This window comes from Cicer arietinum, chromosome 5 (genome assembly GCF_000331145.2).
Source record: "Cicer arietinum cultivar CDC Frontier isolate Library 1 chromosome 5, Cicar.CDCFrontier_v2.0, whole genome shotgun sequence".
Classification (NCBI taxonomy): Eukaryota; Viridiplantae; Streptophyta; class Magnoliopsida; order Fabales; family Fabaceae; genus Cicer; species Cicer arietinum.
The window spans coordinates 68,492,778-68,512,559 of NC_021164.2; the positions used below are offsets into that span (position 1 = coordinate 68,492,778).

At 32.2% G+C, this 19,782-nt stretch overlaps 3 protein-coding genes and 1 non-coding gene across 5 annotated transcripts; 1 reads left to right on the plus strand and 3 right to left on the minus strand.

The window, feature by feature from the left end:
* Positions 1-2,741: 2,741 nt before the first annotated feature.
* LOC101501393 (6-phosphogluconolactonase 3, chloroplastic) lies at positions 2,742-7,232 on the minus strand. The gene is made up of 3 exons (XM_027334617.2): positions 6,775-7,232; positions 6,501-6,636; positions 2,742-3,424 (listed from the first exon to the last, which is right to left on the minus strand). Exons 1-3 carry the CDS (start codon positions 7,104-7,106, stop codon positions 2,960-2,962), a joined length of 933 nt encoding a protein of 310 aa, XP_027190418.1. The 5' UTR covers positions 7,107-7,232; the 3' UTR covers positions 2,742-2,959.
* Positions 7,233-11,766: 4,534 nt separating this feature from the next.
* On the plus strand, positions 11,767-14,154 carry LOC101501706 (ubiquitin-ribosomal protein eL40 fusion protein). The gene is made up of 5 exons (XM_004502658.4): positions 11,767-11,926; positions 12,014-12,100; positions 12,486-12,588; positions 13,742-13,808; positions 13,916-14,154. Exons 1-5 carry the CDS (start codon positions 11,824-11,826, stop codon positions 13,940-13,942), a joined length of 387 nt encoding a protein of 128 aa, XP_004502715.1. The 5' UTR covers positions 11,767-11,823; the 3' UTR covers positions 13,943-14,154.
* Positions 14,155-15,777: 1,623 nt separating this feature from the next.
* On the minus strand, positions 15,778-19,454 carry LOC101502035 (pyridoxal reductase, chloroplastic). Of its 2 annotated transcripts, XM_004502660.4 has the most exons (8): positions 19,020-19,450; positions 18,851-18,947; positions 18,628-18,751; positions 18,244-18,345; positions 17,634-17,785; positions 17,422-17,515; positions 16,332-16,513; positions 15,778-16,247 (listed from the first exon to the last, which is right to left on the minus strand). In XM_004502660.4, exons 1-8 carry the CDS (start codon positions 19,351-19,353, stop codon positions 16,244-16,246), a joined length of 1,089 nt encoding a protein of 362 aa, XP_004502717.1. In that variant the 5' UTR covers positions 19,354-19,450; the 3' UTR covers positions 15,778-16,243. The 2 variants fall into 2 exon arrangements, with proteins under 2 accessions (XP_004502717.1, XP_027190145.1); XM_027334344.2 differs by lacking the exon at positions 15,778-16,247 and having other exon boundaries at positions 16,328-16,513; positions 19,020-19,454.
* Positions 19,427-19,506, minus strand: TRNAL-UAG (transfer RNA leucine (anticodon UAG)). The gene has a single exon. It is a non-coding gene; the product is annotated as a tRNA-Leu (tRNA).
* Between the last annotated feature and the right edge of the window lie 276 nt (positions 19,507-19,782).

Sequence of the window (19,782 nt, forward strand, 5' to 3'; positions counted from 1 at the left end):
ATGTTTAAGTTTATTTAATTAATTGTATATTTATATATATGTTTAATTATATTTATGTTTAAGTTTATTTAATTTAAATTAAATGTTTATTTAAGTGTTTATTTAATTAATTGTTTATTTAAGTTTATTTAATTAATTAATTGTTCTGTAATTACTCGCAGGATCGTGGATCATTAATTGAAGCTGAAGGTTTGTTTTTATGTAAATTTACATTTCGAAGGTTTGTTTTTTAACTAAAGTTCCGAATAAATTAAATAAAACTCACTTTAGATTATTTCGAAACTTTGAAACTTTCGGATAGTAAGAAATTTTTGATAACTTTCGAAAGTGGAGGTGAGAAAAGAGGGTGGTAATTTTTTTTTCCATAATTTTATATAACATAAAAAAGGGTAGAATTGTCAATAAAAAAAATTGAGGGGGTGGGAGGTAAAATAGGGAGGGTGCACGGCACATTTCTCAAAGACTTGTTCATTTTTTAATCTCCTTTTTAAGGCCCAACCTGTACTAATATGTAGGGGTGGGCAAAATTAAGTTATGCTTGAAAACTGAACCGAACTGGTTTTCAGTTTAGAAAAAACCAAACCGAACCAAACCAATTTTTTAAACCAGCGCACCGGTTTAATATTCCAAACCGAACCAAACCGGTTCTATAAATTTGTGAACCGGTTCTATAAACCCGTGAACCGGTTTAATACTCCAAACCAAACTGAACCGATTTTAACTTATTTTTACTTGTATCAAACTGAACTGCTTTTGTATTAAATTGAACCGCGCTATTTAATTCCTATTGACTTTTTTTTCCTATTTAATTCATTGACTAGCAGCATGTGAAGCAATGTTGATCAATCAAAATTCACATGCTGCCTTTCCAAATACAGAGTACATACTGCACAATTTAATTCATAGCATTTCCAGATACATACTGCCTTGCATTGGCACAACAATGTTGATCAATCATAATTAATTAGAAACATCATCACAACAATGTCTAATTAGTCTCAGCACATCACCAAACCTTAATAGGCTAATGAATTTTGTAAAAATATCTGCCCAACACACATGTAACTAAAAGGTGAACAGAAACAAATTCCTCAATATTCTAAAAGTACGATCCCTAAACTCAAATAATCTATTTACTTCAACAATTTTACTTCAAATACAATGACGCTAAACAAAATAGAAACAAATGTCTTTAATCGTCAAGACTAATGACACTAGCAGATGCTGTTGCGTAGAGTGTTGGAGAAATGATCTCTGCAAAAAAAAATATTTCATTATGTTTCAAAAAATTTAAAATATAATACAAAGTTTGTAGAACTAAAAATATTGTAACATACCTTTCTCAAAGGTTTCAAATTCTTCAAGGTCCTCATCAAATATATTTGAGAAAGGAGATCCTTTTAGCCAATCTTGAGTGCAAACAAGCACTTCCACTATCGTAGGTGTAAGATTACTACGATGAGGATCCAACACCCTTCCTCCAGTGCTGAAAGCAGACTCTGATGTTGAATCATGATTTATATAATCAAACTCCAAGTCCACCAACAATATAAGCTGCAATTATGAATTTCAAGGGATGCCAAATTTTATTCGAAAGTAAAAAGCAGCAACTTTGCTCTTTGCACTTATAGATGGCGGACGATGATTGAGCGTGAGTTCAAACATCAAAGACATGAATTTATTCTTGAAAATAAAAAACAAAAACTAGCAGTGTATCATAGTATCTCAATCTGCTAAAGCATCAGAACTAAAGGGGTCAGTAGTAACAAGCCATGATGGAATACCAAATTGGACAATTTCAAGATTCGTTGAATACATAAAATCAGGACAAAAACAAGGTGACATGCTTTTAATTGTACCAGAAGGTGCATATGCTATTAGGCTTGGTAATGAAGCTTACATTAAACAAAAAGCTTACATTTTTAGTTATGCTGTATCATTAAACAAACATACCATTAATCAGGAACTGGAAAACTCATCAGGACTGGAGGGAGCTTCCAACACTTGATTCAGCTGTTCTTCATTTTTGTTGACAAAATAAGATAAGGTTTAAGTAGTTAATTTTCTTGTGTTGGCTTAATTAAGACAGAACGAAGGAAGCACAGTATTTAAATGATTAGGAGTTCTTTTTTACGTATGCCTTTTGTACCAAGCGGTCCAGAATTGAATATTAACAACAAAAAATAATAATAATTAAATTGATAGTTTAACACACTGTAAAGTTCATCTCTCAAACCTTTTCTAAGACTCTTTCACAAGTAATTGGCCAATAACTTACTTCCACTATAATTCTTACTACTATAGATCTATCTCAGTTTCATACTCCTTTACTTACAAAAATTAAGTTTGGATCAACTTCTCAATAATGAATAAATATTAGGAGATAATCACAACATATTCTCATGATTGTTACACAAAATCACTTGTATTTTTAATACTGTCTTAGGTACTTAAAACTAGTCCTGGATTGTAACACTTTCCTTAACATAATTTCTTTGAATCTCTGTCTTTCTTATCTTTAATACAAACTTTGCAATTTCTTACTTATTATAAAAACTTCACACATTGCTATACTCTTACTGAAATCATGCTTTATGAATCAACAATCAAATTGAATCTCTATCTCTCACATGAAACATTGCAATATACATTTTCTCCATTGAACAATAATTCAATGAAACAGCACAGTGAGAAAATCAAAATAAGGAGTTGCAAAAGAGCATGAGAAGAGAGAGAACTGAGAAGAGGAAAATTTAGAAATTATGAACAAAAACAAAATAACTTCCACATTCTTCGCTTTATCCACTTATTGCTACAAAAACCCCTCTCCAGTGTTAACCATCACTGAGAAATGGAGATTCAGTACTAGATATGTGTGTTCTATTACACAAACTCATTATTGCAAAGATAAATAAATACACTAGCACAACACATAGATTAACTGGCTTAGCTTTAGGATCTACAGCTTTGACGCTGCACCTTTGTCTAAGAACCATTTCAACTCCTCTTCAGCTGAAACCAAGGCAGCAGGAAGCTTATCAGAAGTTTGAGAGCCGCGTAGTGATGAGTGAACTGCATCTGCTTTGCCGGTACCAGTCACCACAAGTGCAATGTAAGCAGAGGAATTGATCACAGGAAAAGTAAATGTTATTCTCTCCGGTGGTGGTTTTGGCGAGTCCTTAATGGAGGTAACCCATTTTTTATTCTCCTGCACAAGAGGGTGTCCTGGGAATAAAGAAGCTACATGCCCATCAGGGCCCATGCCAAGCAACATGAGATCAAATTTTGGAAATCCACTAGATGATGATAAAACTATTACATTGGTATTGACCAAATGTTTGACACATGTCTCATAATCATCAGCCGCTCCCTCGGCTGAAAGGGCATCGTTGATTGCGTAAACATTGCCGGGTGGAATGGGTACCTGCCAAGAGAATCGTGATGAAAAGCACTGACAAGTTAGACTGACAAAAATACTCTTATAGAAGACTATGCAGGGAGACAGAATACTCTGGTCATGCAGTCATTTTAAAGAAGACTATACACTAATACAATATAGCATACAACACCATCCTATCCAACAAGATCATTCGCGGATTGGCCTGATCATCTGCACACTGTAGTCTCTCCCTGATATGCTTGTACTTATCCATTCACTTCATCACTTAATAGATGTTTTTTTTTTTTTTGGTTTGCAATAACATTTTGACACCCTTCCAGTTTGGTTGATATTAATCTCTCTGAATATGCATAATGGTTATACCACTCCCCACAAGTGGAGTCTCTGATAACTCAAACCACAGTCCTCTGAAGGGCATACCACTGCTCCCAACATCTTGTGGGTAGCTTAAATAAGAACATTGCCATATAACCCATTCGGTTCAATTCCAAAATGGGGTTCTAATTGATAATTTCAAAGTAAAAATAAAATATCACTTTGTGAGCAAAATTGACGCCTCTTGTCTCAATTCTTCCTAACAAATACTTCAATGTTGGTTATATGTACTTTTAATGAAATAAAAGGTTGACAGTACAGAGTAATCTCATAATTTTTGTTTCATCGGTGATATAATTGATGAATAAAGCGAGGAAAGGAGGCAATGCAAACTTGATTGCAATGTAGAGCAAATTTTCTCAGGAAAGCTGGTTTTGCTGAAGTCCTATTGTTTTTATCATTCCTTTTTCTCATTAAAAGCAACTAAAGAATTGGTGACTTCGTTTGATTAAAAGGGAATCAATTAACCAAGGAATTGGTGGTTAAAAGTGGGATTGAAAGAAAGTAGTAAAGGCCGATGAAACTATCTCAAATGGATTCATACCTCTGCCCACCACAACTCTCGTTTTGGGGCAGGAAAAGCATGAAATAAGCTTAGTAAAAAGTAAACAATGAATGAAAATATGTCGTTAAGTATCCACTACGCAATGGAAAAATTTAGAGAATCAACATTCAAATCTGAAGCAAGAGATTGTATCAGGATTGAGCGAGGATAGGGTACACGTGAAGGATTGGATGTAGTCGTAACAACTTTTTCGTGAATATGTAAAAAAAAACCAAACTTTTCTATTGCGTTTTTTTTCTTTTTCTATTCTTAGTGTAGTTAAATTTACTAGATGAGATAAGATTAGGAATTACATCATTAGAGAGAGATTTGGGATAGCACCTATCATAGAAAAGATGGTGGAAACTCGACTTAAGTGGTTTGGACACGTGGAGAGAAAACCCATAGATTTTGTGGTAAAAATAGTAAATCAAATGGAGAGTAGTCAAATTGCTACAAGCAAAGGAAGATCTAGGAAAACTATAAGAGAAACTATTAAGAAAGATGTAGTGATTAATGAACTGAATAGGGATATGCTATATGATAGAACATTAGGGTGTCATTTGATTCATATAGGCTATAGCTGACCCTACTTAGTGAAATAAAGCTTGGTTGTTGTTGTAGTTAAATTTACTTTAAGAGATAATTTTATAAAAGCTCCTTCGACCCACAATTAGTATCATCCAACTGGTCTTAGTTTAGTGATTAGTGGTCAGTAGTTTTCATTCTAATGAGAACAATACTCTAACTATTTGTCACAGATCCTCACATATAGATAGTCTTTACCTAATTAGAACCGGTTCGTCAATTGCTTCTTCTATCACTATGATAGAGACGGACCAGCCTTACCTTTTCACCACTTCGACTGACGCGGACGTGGTTCCCTCGTCGTGAAAGAAGTAATGAAAGGGAAAAGCCCCGGGGGAAGCTCGATGCGGAGGAGAGGGATCGATCGCACTTCTTCTATTCAATATTCGTTATCTGGAACTGGTTCACAAATTCTTTCCTTTTATGCAGTTCGGGAGGGCTGGCCTTAGTAAAAAGTAGGAGCCATACCATAGTTAGTCAAGAATCAAGAGTAGAGGTCGGGTACCTCGATCAGAGCAATGGGGAATCGGAGGATGGATGAAAGGCCAAGTAAGACCCCGAGGATAAGGTATCAATCAGAAGAGGAAAGTAGATCAGCCAACTACCTATTAGTTTGTTAGCAAACATCTCGTGGTCAGGACGAATTGAGGAAACAACAACGTATAGAATATAGAAAGCCAAGAGCCCTTCCTCCACCGTTAGCTCAGTAGAGCATTTTATCCTCCACCAGGGATGCAGATTCACTAGCAAAGGATATTAGCCCAGCAGCGGCAACTGCTTGAGCTGATACGCAAACAAGACTAGAAAGACCGGTTACACGTACACCAACAACGGCTACTCTTTCACTCCTTCAAGGCCTCTTTCAAGCTAAGAAGACTCCTTTCAAGGTTATCCTTATTCTTATCCGCAGATCAGAGTCGTTCAATTCTTTGATTGCTGCTAATTACCAATCTCAATCAGTCTTGTCTGTACACCAATCCCAATGGCTAATTCGGCTTTTAAGCCCGGAGCCTGGAACTTAATCAAAAAGAAATTCTCTTTTGCCGGAAAATTCTAATCTACCTACGCAGCTCCCTTTCGAGGCAAACTAAGAGCTTATTGATCACGGGCCCAATCGCCAAGGAAAGTAGAATCCCCCAGGTACGAAACCAAGGGTCATTTTTTAACAGTAGATAGAGTACTCTTCTCTTGACTCGACAAGCGAAACATTAAATGAAACATTCTAGGTCAGGCAGACAGGCCTTCCCATTCCAAGCAAACAACCCCTTTATATGATAAATTTATTTTCTTGCCCACTTGCTCTAATCCGTCAGCAGATGAACCCGGTTGGTACACCTTCCAAACCAAAACTAACGCGGAGACTTCTCAATAAACCTTAAAGTTGTGCCGATGTCTGACACGATGTCAGTGTCATTCAATTATGTCAAATTTTCCAAATTATTATCGATGTCTACATGTCTGTGTCAATGTTGTGCGAGTATGTGTTTTATAGCTTTTTACCACTAACTTCCTTCTCTTTTGTCAAAATTTCTGTCACCGCAACACATAATGAGCCAAAAATAAACCTTTCAAAGGTTGGAAAACAGAACATACCTTGGAGAGAAAACCATCAAAAGCAAGCTTATAGTTACTATCTTCATGAGTCTTAGGTACAACTCTCTCATCCACCCAAAACACATGCCATTTAGCCCATTCAATAGAATCAACATAAGGAGGCTCCAAAAGTTTCCTAAAATCACAACAACAAAAACACATTTTCCACATAAAATTATTCAACTAATCATTAGCAAAAGAGGTTTATAACAAAAAGATAACAAATTTTATACGAAAAATGAAAAATTAACAAAAGGGGTAAGAAGAAATTTACTGAAGATAGTTGATCAAAGAGCCACCAGACAAACAAACGGTGAAAGCACCTCTTTGATGAGTGAATTTATTGGAGAGATCGGCAACGTATTTGGCGAGAGAAACAGCAAGTTCTTCTTTTTCGAAGATTTCTAATTCAACCCCCATTGAAGATTTCACTTGGCAAACAAATGTGTTACTGGGTTTAGCGCTAAACCCTTTGAATCTGAGGGATTGAAAAGAGAATCGGGTTGAAGGTAGACGGAAATTTGAGATTGGGTTTGAAAGGGAAAACAATGGAAATCGCGGAATGGTGTTGAGACGCAACGGAGAGTGGGTGTAAGTGTAGGCCATGCGAAGAGTCTTCTTGTTATATAAAGTGGAGAGTCAAATCAAAACCAAAAACACTGACTCACCAAACCAAAGAGGTGTTTTCATTTTCTTCTTTCTCGCCTATTTTATTCCATCACTTGTCGATACAACCAATCAAGGGGTGCTTTCAAATATATTTTGTTTATGCTAAGCTTCTCTCTCAAACTCTCAATCAATTTTTATTTTACAAAATTCAGATTTTTTTTTTTAACAGTAATCCATTTAGTCAATTAATTTTTTAAATAGATAATTTTGAATATTATTGACTATTATTGAATCTCTAATTAAATAATGAAGGAGATTTAAATATGTGTTTGGTTCAACGAATTTGATGATTGTGAATTTAATTGATTTTGTATTTTATTTAAAGAGAAATAGTAAATTTTAAATGATTTATAAGTTGTTTTGATTTCTCCTCTTCAAATTCTCAAAATAAAATAAAAAAGAATAAAAATTAATTCCCTCTCATTTTATCTTAAAAATTAAACTAATACACAAACTTGTTTAAAAATATATTATTTTTCATCCTTTTGATCCCCTATAAAGAAACCAACTGGGAGACTATATTTTGGTTGAAATAATGGAATAAAGTGAAGTGGAATATGATGGAATAATATAGTGTTAAATTGTTTGATATTTAAAAATAACAAGTTAAATATTCAACATGACGCGATCCATTCCATTATATTTTGATGTTTATCTTTATTTTTCTTTTTGTTCAACTTAAAAGATATGAGATGGAATGATTTATATATTTTGTTCTATCTTAAAATATCTAAACAATGAAATAGAATATTCATTCCATTTAATTTTATTCCATTTACTTTTGGTTGATTTTAAAATTTCCAAATAGAACTTAAATGTCTATCACTTTTATTATTATGCCTGCTTTCTTTCTTTATTTTTATAACATAGCTTATTGATTTCAAATATCCACTTTAAAGAGATAGATTTAATTAATGTCTATATTTTTTGGCAAATAAATATGTTTGACTAAGGAATGGGCAAATCTATTACCATCCTCTTAAGTTGATTTAGTGATAAATATGTAAAAATAAAGATCTAACTTTTAACACTTTGGATGGTTTGAGCTATCTACCCACAAGATGTTTTAATTCTTGAGGTTAATAAATAGTAAAAGTGTTTTTCCCAAATTGAAGAAAATCAAAACGTTGTTATAGATACATGGCTCACAAGATTCAAAATGTTATATGTTAGAGTTTTCATTTTTTCTTTTATTTTCTATTAATTTATATAAAATGACAAAATACCATTTATTTTGAGATAGAAAATTTATCCTTTTATTTTTATCAATTTGCGAAATCAATTCATCTATTTTAAAATTTGTCAGATTCGATCACTCATTTTAATTTTTTAACTAAAAAATAACGATGTGATATGTTTTAACTAATGTGATATATGATACAATGATATAGAATGATTAACATTTATCAAATTGTAATAAAATATGTTAAAAACTTAATTTTCGACTTCAGAAATTTTTTATTTTTATAATTTAATTAATGACATATGAATAATTAATGCATTTAGATGATTTTATAATGTGAAATTGTATGGCACATTACTTAAAAGATATCAAGTTATCATTTTTTTTAGTTCAAAAAGCCGAGAGGGAGATTAAAACTAGTGACTTTTAAAATAAGAAAACTAATTTCGTGAAAAGACGAAAATTGAGATATAAAAATTCAATTAAACCATAAATATTTGAAGGTAAGTTAAAATTTCATAGGTCTACCCCATCTTTATATTGTTGGACCTGATCTTAATTTTTTTTTTACGAGAATTTAATCTTAAATTCTCAAATTAAAATACAATTTTTTTCACTTTCTTCGAGTAATCACATAATTAATTAATTATTGAAAGCCTTTAAAAATAATTCAACTATATGAATTAATTTATTTATAAAAAAAAAAAAAAAAAAAAACTATAAAAAGTTACTACAAGTGCTTAATTATTGGAATTTAAATAGGATGCAAACAGACTAAAGAATGAGATATATTATAAATGTAAGTTTATTTTCACGCCAATTAATAATAACTTATCACATCGATGAAACATTTAATAACTGTTTTTTATTTTACAATTGTTTAATATGATATAATAGATTGAATAATCATAATTGAATGATTATGTGAAATAATTTTACATTATCATTAGAGTGCATTAGAACTCTCAAAAAGATTTGTACTTGTTGTGGAAGGATATTCATAGTCTGAATATGGGTGGCGAGGGTGTTGTGTTTACTATGAGAGTCGGGAATAGGGAACAAGTGAGATTTTGGCTTGATGAAGAATTTTGAAGATACAAATTCACCAATAACCAATATTCCTTGGAATAAAATGTTTCATTTAAAGGTTTTGTTTGGCACTTCATGCAAAATTATTTGCCTAGGAATAACAACAATATTAGAAGAGGTACTTTGGATGTTAATTATCATTTTTGTGTGAGTGAGTGTAGTGTGAAGAAAATGCTCAATGTATACTTTTTGAATGTTTGTGTTTTTGGCTTTGTGTGGAGGAGTTATTTTGAGATGATAGTGCGGTGTATATTTTAATGATAACAGACCTTATAAAATAAATGGTTAAGTTTTATGAAGGGTGATATACTAATGATTGCACTTGAGTTTTATTTAATGAACATGAATTGCATAAGTGAACAAACAAAAAATAATTCACTTCATCAAAATGCATAAAAATTGATGACAAAATCACATTAAAAAGAAGCAAGTACATTCAGAGAAACGAATAACATTCTTGACAAAATTTTGGAAAAACGAAAATCATTCTGGTTTATTAAAAATTGAAATATGAGAAACAAAAAATGTTATGGTTATTAAATAGAAAAAACAAAGAACATTATGGTTTTCACAACTTTAATCCAAGAACATTATGGTTTATAAATAACAAATTTTGTTGTAATTTAAGATCGATATGAGCTACCTAAGTACATCTATCATTAGTATTCATTACAGAGGAATTCAATAATCTACACAATATCGTTTTGGACAGATTCGTTCAAAGACGATCAACAAAGGCAAAACAAAACATCAAGAAAAGAAAGCAAGATCAATCTCCAAATTTATGATTAAAAAGTACAACAAGGACACAAATACTAACAATGCATCTCTGGAAAAAGTAACACGCTACATAACATAAAGTTATGAAACACAATAACTGTCAAAATCCATCAATCATACAAAACAGAAACAAATAATGTTCTTGTTTTACAAAATAACATTATGATTATTATCTTTTAAAGACATAATTAAAATTGATAATTTTCCACATTTTAAACCACAATTTAAAGAGTATCAAGGCCGTTCAAATAAACGGTAAAGCCCAAAACTTGAACTGAATGTCCAAACGAGGAAAACATGCTCAAGATTTATCTCAAAATTGATGAGTCGTGAGCAAGGACACAAGTACATTGTACTTTCAATTTTATGTAGAAAGCTCTGCATAATTCTGATTGGAAACAGTACCAAACTGACATTTCGCAACTCATTCACGTTTTCAATCAAACCAAAAAGCAAGAACATTATTCGATTGTCAAGAACGCTCTAGACAACAATATAAACACATGTTTAATTGCTTTAAAATATATATAACACTCGGGAAGTGTGTCCAACGACTATATTCATTTTAAAACGAATATTCAAAGTCTTTTATCATCTATAAATTGAATATCAATTGCAATATGAAGGCAATAGTTCAATTTACAAATTTACCAACACTTGTTCAAGTAATAACAAGTCAGAAATTCTTCAAGCAAACTTCAGTTCTCTTGACTGTATATTTGAATCATTATTTATTGAGTCTGTCTTTCATTCATCTCAAACAAGTGTTGAGAAGTTTTAAGATCCCAAACATTTTTATCGTTCACATAATTTATAACTCAAATCTATCTTTTATGTTAGATTGCATGTGTTCGTAAAAATCCTTTAAAAATTGAAAGATGATTGTAAAAGTCCTTTATAGGTTGAAATGTGAATATTGTAATTGATTAAGGTGTGATCAAAAGAAAAGTGTGAAGGATAATATTTTTTTATTTTAAAGCACATAATAAAAATCTCACGGTTGTGAGGATTGAATGTAACCTACTTTGAACGTAAATAATGTTCTCTCCAATATTGCTCTAGATTATGCCATCAATTTGGTGGTTAGATTGTAACAAAAGACGAACAAACAAGATTTTGAATCCCATTTGATTACGTAGTATTTGACCCATTTGGGAATTAAGGAACAATATACTTTTTCAACAACAATAGCTTAATATTGAAAAAATCGTGGAAAATATCATAATTCTTTCTTAGTGTTTGTTTACTATGATTTGACTATTTGGTGTATTTAACCATATATTTGTATTATGTCTTTGGTATCTTTTGTTGTTTGTGGATATGATATTTAAGTGTTTTTAACTTTCAACCGGTTTTTTTAATTCTTTTTTATTTTGTATTTCTTGTGCTTAGTTTTTTTTTTTTTATTTTAAAAAAATAAAATTAAAAACCATAAAAAAGATAAAAATTGCAATTTTGACTTAATAATAAAAATAAAACTTTAGTGTGGGAATATAGTAAACGTGGGCTACGAAAAACCCTAATCTAAAAGTTTTGAGGTCGTATATATACGTAAAATAGAAGAACGGCAGAAAATTTGATAGCAGATTGGGAGCAGACAAAATGCAGATATTCGTGAAAACCCTAACCGGCAAGACCATCACCCTTGAGGTGGAGTCAAGTGACACTATCGATAATGTCAAAGCTAAGATTCAGGACAAAGAAGGTTCGCTGTTACTCAAATTACCAGATCCACTGCTTTTCGTCTTCTTTCTTGTTTTTTTTTGATTCATTTTGTTTTCTAATTGTTTAGGAATTCCTCCGGACCAGCAGAGGTTGATCTTCGCCGGAAAACAGTTGGAAGATGGACGCACCCTCGCCGACTATAACATCCAGAAAGGTTTGGAGTTTACAATTTCGAATTCATTGCAGTTATATTTTCTATTTTGCAGTAGATTAATTTCTGAATTTCATTTTCGAAGACACATGTGAAACTGTTTGAGATAGCTCACAGAAACAACTCATGATATATAAAGTTGTTTTCAGCTTTCTACACGCCCTTCAAGATACTACGAAAAACAATTCATAACTTATATAAAAATAATTTGACTCTATTCTATAATTTGTTATAGAAATAGCTTATACATAAATATTTATAAGTGTTATGCTATGCCATAAGCGCCTAATTAAGTTGCTTGTCCTAACACGACAATAATCTCATGAGTTATGCTCAATATCTCTTGTTTAAATTGTGAGCCTTATAAGATTTGTTTTCAATTTTGCAGAGTCAACATTGCATCTTGTTTTGAGGCTTCGTGGTGGTATTATTGAGCCATCTTTGATGGCATTGGCCAGGAAGTATAACCAGGACAAGACAATCTGCCGCAAGTAAGTTTACAGAATCTGGCCATTATGTTATTGGTATTGGATAGTACTGAATTGTTGTAATTAGTTGGATTCTTGTTAATTCTAGAAGAAGTAATTGCAAATGTAGTTCTCATGGTTTGGATAGCTAGTTTGTTGGTTTATGTATTAAAGGAGATGCATGTAGTACAGTCAATTGTGCCAAAAAAAAGTATTCAAGTGCTGATAGGCAGGCTGCCCAAAGGGCCACTTTCTGATCGAGGTTAAGGTTCTACATTTCAGTGAGGCACACACCCTTGGTGCTTTTGACATGCTTTTAGTGCCCCTTATTGATAACTGTAATTAAAAATCCCGTAGCAGCTCAGCCACATAATGTAATATGAATAATTATAAGGGAAGTAAAATAGTCTGAATGTTGTTAAAAAGTTATCTGATCCGTGGGACTATGTTTTGCAACACCTGCTTTTTATTATTTTTTCTAATTCCAATACAAATGTTATGCTTAATTACTTAATTTATAGAAACAACAATCCGGTGGCACAAGTGGGATCCAAATAAGTGTGGATCCATTGATGTTATGTTTAAATACTTAATTTATGTGGAAATTGGTAAAAAAAAGTGTCAAATAGTTCAATTGAGTCAATTTGTTATGCAGCATGTAAAACCTCTTCAAATAGAATGTAAGACCTAACAGTACCTTTTCTATGACACCTTGGATGTGTTGATATTTTGCTGGGCGTGAGTTTAGACTGGCAATAATCTTTCTTATCTAAACACACCAAATGTATTAACGTCAACCTTCAAATCATTGCACAACTGTCTTAGAAGTTAGAACTGCTGTAGTAACAGATAATTTTATTGACAAATTGTTTTTTGTATGAAATTTGATTGGATTGAGATTTTAAGACTTAAGAATACAATTCAGCAAATCCTATTGCCTTTAATATTTTTCTGTAAGTATGGGGTTATCTTTGAGAACCAAGGTGGTGCATGTTGGAAGATAAGTATTAGAAACCATATATCTCGTGTGATATTATAGGTCAACATAGTTACATTGTATTATTCTGTTCAATGTCAAAGACATCTTGAAATAAAATTGCCATGTGTTATTGAAATACGATCAAGTGTACAATATCAAGTCACGTCCATTGTGTTTACTAATCACTGTGCTTTGCAGGTGTTATGCACGTTTACACCCTCGTGCTGTCAACTGCAGGAAGAAGAAGTGTGGACACAGCAACCAGGTACACACTTTTCTCGATGTTATTTATTGCTTGTAGTTGTCTTTTGAATGGAATTTGCATGTTGTCATTATTATTTAGACTTAATGGATTGTATTTTTGTATTGCAGTTGAGGCCAAAGAAGAAGATCAAGTAAACTGTTGTAATTGCAGGAAGGAAGAATTTTTTTGTTGTCATGGACTACTGGATGATTTCTTGTGATAATTAGCTTCTTAGTATTGTAGGAAATCTGCTGGAAATTGAACTTACAGTTTTTGTCTATGTTTTTGTTTTGGTTTGAGACAAATTGATATCAATTATGCTACTGTTCTATGTGATGATATAATTTTGTTGCTTTTTGGATAATAACGGCTTAAACCAAACTTAGATGCAGTTTTTATGCCCTGCCAATACTGTTCTTTCATAATAATTTATTCAGAACAAGTTATGAATCCACTAGTAAGAACAGCCATTTTGAATTTGATGTCAAGGGGCATGATAAATAGCATAATAAATTACTTATAGAACAATTTCTTAGTTGTCTTAATTTGTTTAATGTCATTGCGTGGATGAAAAGGCTCTATCTTTATGTTCTATTTTCGTTTTGACGCAATTGTCTTCGGTTGGATCTTTAGTAAATTGCTTTAAAGAAAGATTTGAAGGCCTCTTAATCATTTGTTTCGTGCCATTCACTGGTTGAAAGGGTTCTAGCTAATAATAATATCTTGATTTGGGGCACAAAGATCTCCTTTGGCCTCTTCAGCAGTGTTTTGTATGCTTCTGAATTTTGTAGAATTTTCACTCATTTTACAAACTCTTATGAAGCGTCTTGGAAGACAAACTGATGTGCTTATATGTACTGTGGTTATGATAATTAGGCAACATCTTTTTAAGTTATGCTTTTGCAACTTTTTATTTATTTATTTTTTATTATTTTTAGTCTTAAGTTATATTTTGTTTTCACAACTAATCTTTAAGTTATATTAAATTATACATGTAGTTTAATAAGTTTGACTATTTTTTTGAACTACTATTTAGATATAATCTAATTAGCGTAAGTAAATGAAGTTAATGATATTAATTATGTGAATATATTTTTAATATTAAATTTTTTGAGTTACATTTAAATTAGAGGTGTTCACAAGTTGGATAAAATTGATAAAATCAGTAAAATCGACTCTTCCAACTAGATAAACAGTTTGAGTTTGGTGATTGGATGAACCTAGATTTCAATACAAGAAAATCGGTTACTTAAATTAAGTACCAGATAAAATCGAATGATCAATTTTTCTTGTTACATTTTTTTTTTCAACCTTAGATTTTATAAGACTTGGTCGATGAATCAATTATCTTTTGGTTATTTTAAATCTTTCACTTTGATTATTTTTATGCTTGAAAATATTTTGTTATTTTAAAATTCTACAACTTTAATTATTTTCATGCTTGCAAGTAACTTAAAATATTAAATTGAAAAAGTAAAAATTTAAATGATCTAATCAAAAACTAAGTCAAACTTAAAAGGTTTTTACGTTAAAAAAACACAAGACCAAACTATTTTTCTGTGAAACCTATAGCACCTTAAATGTATTTTGTGTGACATTTACATCTTCAGATGGTCACTACATCTTTCATGATCTTACCATGTATTTTGTGTGACATTTACATCTTCAGATGGTCACTACATCTTCCATGATCTTACCAGTATTTATTATCTCGTATTATGAATGATTTAAAATAATCTTATTAGTGTAAAAAAAGTTATCTCCTAATTCTAATTGCAAAGAGTTTACTTGTTAGAAGTTGTATTATTTGCTTACAATGACATCAATCATGGAAGAGAAAATTTTCACCGGAAAATGTAAATTTTAGGTGCACCAATTACCGAAGATAAAAGAAAAATAAATTGAGGCCAGCAATTTATTTGCATATCTTTCTACGTATTCATATGAGAGTTGCTGTTTCTCTCAACAAATTTATTTTACGCAGTACAAGTGAAAATAGTCTTAAATTGAACTTTCTTCTTGTCTGCAAAATATCTTTGAATAACCATGTCTCAAACATAATTACTTCTCGTGAAGACAAACTACGGTAAACAACAACAGAATTAATGGAGTAACAATTTATACATATTACTATTATTATTATTATTATTATTATTTTTTTTTATTTTACATATTTGTTTTACTATTAAACATATTAACCCGAGCTTTGTGATTATCAATAGTAGGTTGCATGGTCAGGATTTGTGCTCTTGAAATTACAAAGCTCGTCACATTACTTGTTCATCGTGTCATGTCGTATTTCTTCTGGACGAGTAAAAATTGAAATTGTTCATAATCTGTCTGCCTTGGTTTTCACGTTACCAGATGATTAAAACCATGTGGCCTTGTCTTGAGTCAAATAGAAAATGCCTTGTTATTCTGTTGCATCTTGTGCTGAGGTTTTTGTTGCTGATATATTATCTGGTAGAAGAAGTCACACTTAAGAAGTTTATAAACCTTTCAATATCTGAACTATATAATTGTTAAAATGGATAACATGCTTACCTGGTTTGGAAAATGTTTTGGACCATCCTGCCAGGTGATTCCTGTGCTGCATACTCCAACTGAAGCAGCTCGTCCGAGGAGAGGCGCCAACCGAGAGCACCCAAATTGTCCTTTGCTTGTGTTATTGACTTGACTCCAGGAATTGGAATCGTACCTTTGCATATGCACCAATTTATTGCAACCTGACATGACAATGTGATGCATTAGACAGTGAATTTATGTTCTCAGGCAAGGTTGGTCAGAGTATGCAATCAACATTGTCATTTGTATAACACACCTAGGACAAGGACAATTAAGTGGGTTGGTTGGTAGTAGTTCTTTAAAGGGAATTTAGAGCTTTTAAAAAAGCACTCCCGCTGTCTTTAGACACATTTGCGTTGTATGCGGTTCTTAAGGAAATGATTATTTTTAGAGCTCAGAATAAGGACAAGTAGAAGTAGTGTACAAGAAAGATAGACGCTTTTAGCCTGACAACGAAATCGGATAAAATTAGGGAGCAATTTTTAAAAACCGATACATGATTCTGGAAGTACACATCCGGTAGCAAAAAAAATGTGTTTTTATGTAATACTATACATCTGAATGATATAGAAACTGTGTTTTTCAAGATGTATACATCTGAAGTGACTTGGAGGGCTTGCAAAAGTGGATGAGACTGTAGCATACATTTGATTAATGTGAAAACGACAGATTTTGGTAGTTGGAGTGCACTAGACAAATACATGTGATGAAAACAAAATCTACAAAAGGGAGAGAACATTTTATAGTGCTATCTATTCATTGATATCCCATTCAGTAGTGGCACAGAATAGGACAAAAAATACAGTATTTCTTGGGATCTATTAGCAGCATTACATTTCAATGATTTAGTTAGCCATCCTATAAAATAAACTTTTAAGTAGACTAACAGGCTAAACCAAACTTCCAAAAATGTTAGGTTGAGCTTAAAAAATAATTCAATGACCGGTAATAGTGCAGACTTAGGCCTTAATTGTTTGGAACGGGCTATATTTGAGTCTTGCAAAACCTAATTCAGCATAACTTATTTCTATCTTTACATACAAAGGGGAAAAAATAGGAAAAAGATTACCTGTGACATGGTTTTGCGCCTTTTATTTGCAATGTCTCTCAGGGAACTCAATAAAGGATCCAATCCTGGAAGTATTTGCTTGAAAAGCAATCCCCTGTGATTTTCAATTAATAACAAAGGTTCAATGACAATCAAGCTAATAATGCATTAGGCTATAATGTTAGCCACTAAATAGTGTTCTCAAAAAAATATTTTCATAAAGGTGAACACACCTTGGCCCAGATGGAAGTTCGGATGGTGAGTATTTCCCAGTAAGCATTCCAAGTCCTAGAGGACTATAAGCAATTATGCGAATACCTAAAGAATCACATATACTTTTGATCTCTTGTTGATCTTCCCCCATGCTTAGCAAAGAAAATTGCACCTGAAATGTTGAAATTATAAAGAAGATCAAGACAATTATTAATTGGTTGTAGCATACTGATAGCATAATTTGCAGGAATCACTACTGCTTGGAGTTATTCTGGCAACTTATGTTCATTTAACTGATATCTCACTCATAACTCAATGAGACATTTTTTTTGCAATAGCCAATGTTTGTAATTAGTATTGTTAATATTGTTTGTATTTTGCTGAGGGTAGAGTTCGAACCTTGACCTTCTTATCACTCAAGTCCCTAACTTAATGAGGTATTATCCTATATTATAGCTACTAGCTTTGTTATCAGTTCCTTTCTTCCTGTTGTAGTCTCTCAAGGATATTTGTGTGTACTTTGAAAATTAGACCATGCTTATTAGTCACTACTGAGATTAAAAGGCATTTCTTCAATATGTCAAGCAAAATTTGGATGTGAAAACATTACAACTATGCTTAAAATTATACCTGTGCTGAGCATAAGGGAACTCCACGGTCTTTCAAGTAATCATGTATCTTCAAAAGCTGCTTTGGTCCGTAATTACTTACTCCAACAGCTTGAACTAAACCCTAAATGGCAATATAAATATGAAGACATAAATTTTGATCATTGAAGACATCAAAACTGATGTTTTTCTTTGAGTAACACTCATTGTTTAAGCTCATCTGAAATGTGAAAACATATAAAAATTGTAAGCAAATAAATTATCTATAGCACTCTGAATGCCTTTATCCACATGTTGCATTGCAAGCTTCTATTACGGTATTTTAGATAGGAAAAAACATTAATAAGTAACCTCCAAGTCAAGTTATGTGATCCTACAATTACTATTAAACATGAATTATTGTAACCTTGTCATACATTGCCACTAAACCATCCCAAAGAGCTAATTCCTGAAAAGGAGCATAATTTGCAGTTGACCAATGTAGTTGTCCTATCCCAATTTGCTCAATCTGCATCCTATCTAGTGATGCCCTGAAAATTGATTTCTTAAAGTTCAACGGCATAACTTAATAAGTATATTAATATAATCATTGATGCAGAATAGGAACATAGCAACACAGAAAGAGCAACCTGCAAGCATTCACAAACTGCCCTGGTGTAAGGCGCCATGGATAAGCAGCAAACTTTGTAGCAATGACAATATTTTGACGGCGGCTCCCCTTTTTCTCTGAGGAAGTGAATAGGCAATTTGGTGAACATGTTAAATGAAAGTGAGAAAGGGAAAGTGTGAAGAATGAACCTTGAAAATCACGAATAAACCTTCCAAGAAGTTTCTCGCTCTGGCCATTAAACCTTCCAGTGCCATAAGAATCAGCAGTGTCAAAAAGATTGACACCATTATGAAGAGCGAAGTTGAAGATTCGTTGAAGGTCATCATCCATGGATTGACGATAACCCCAAAGAAACTGATTCCCCCACGCCCAAGTTCCAAAACCCATGGGAGATACAGTAAGAGACCCCATCTTCAGTTTTTGAGTGGATGGCCATAAGGTTGGGAATTTGAAAGGAAAAGATGGGTTGTTAATATTTGAACATGCAACAACAACACTGCAAATTGAGATTGCCATTGCCATTGGGTTGTGTTGTGTGCATTACATCGCCTCGTTATGGATCAGTTTTGGTCACACAAAACAAAAAATAAAAATATGACAGCTGTGGGATTTGAACCCACGCCCTTTCGGACCAGAGCCTAAATCTGGCGCCTTAGACCACTCGGCCAAACTGTCCTTTTTTGTTTAATCTCTTCGAAATAGTTATAAATACGCTTTTCAATTTCCTAATTTGACTCATTTTTAGTCATAATTTTAAGACAAATACATATAAGTAATATATATATACTTCCTCCACCGATCTAAAATACAAGCAATAAAAGTATATATATACCATTTTATCGTAGACCTTACCTATTTTATTTTAAATATTAACGAAAGGAATTAATTTTATCATATTTAATATTATTATTTTTACGATATCCATTCATTAACTTATATTTTTGTTTTCCA

Bases quoted from the DNA above. Each gene is read 5' to 3' on its own strand.
- LOC101501393 (XM_027334617.2), bottom strand. From the start codon at position 7,106: ATGGCCTACACTTACACCCACTCTCCGTTGCGTCTCAACACCATTCCG. The intron at 6,637-6,774 runs GTAAATTTCTTC...TTGTGATTTTAG, and splicing joins TCTTTGATCAACTATCTTCA to GAAACTTTTGGAGCCTCCTT. The intron at 3,425-6,500 runs GTATGTTCTGTT...TTCTCTTGGCAG, and splicing joins TTGATGGTTTTCTCTCCAAG to GTACCCATTCCACCCGGCAA.
- LOC101501706 (XM_004502658.4), top strand. From the start codon at position 11,824: ATGCAGATATTCGTGAAAACCCTAACCGGCAAGACCATCACCCTTGAG. The intron at 12,589-13,741 runs GTAAGTTTACAG...TGTGCTTTGCAG, and splicing joins GACAAGACAATCTGCCGCAA to GTGTTATGCACGTTTACACC. The intron at 13,809-13,915 runs GTACACACTTTT...TTTGTATTGCAG, and splicing joins AGTGTGGACACAGCAACCAG to TTGAGGCCAAAGAAGAAGAT.
- LOC101502035 (XM_004502660.4), bottom strand. From the start codon at position 19,353: ATGGCAATGGCAATCTCAATTTGCAGTGTTGTTGTTGCATGTTCAAAT. The intron at 18,346-18,627 runs GTTACAATAATT...ATTGCCATTTAG, and splicing joins TAGTGGCAATGTATGACAAG to GGTTTAGTTCAAGCTGTTGG. The intron at 17,786-18,243 runs GTATAATTTTAA...TCAACATTTCAG, and splicing joins TTCCCTTATGCTCAGCACAG to GTGCAATTTTCTTTGCTAAG.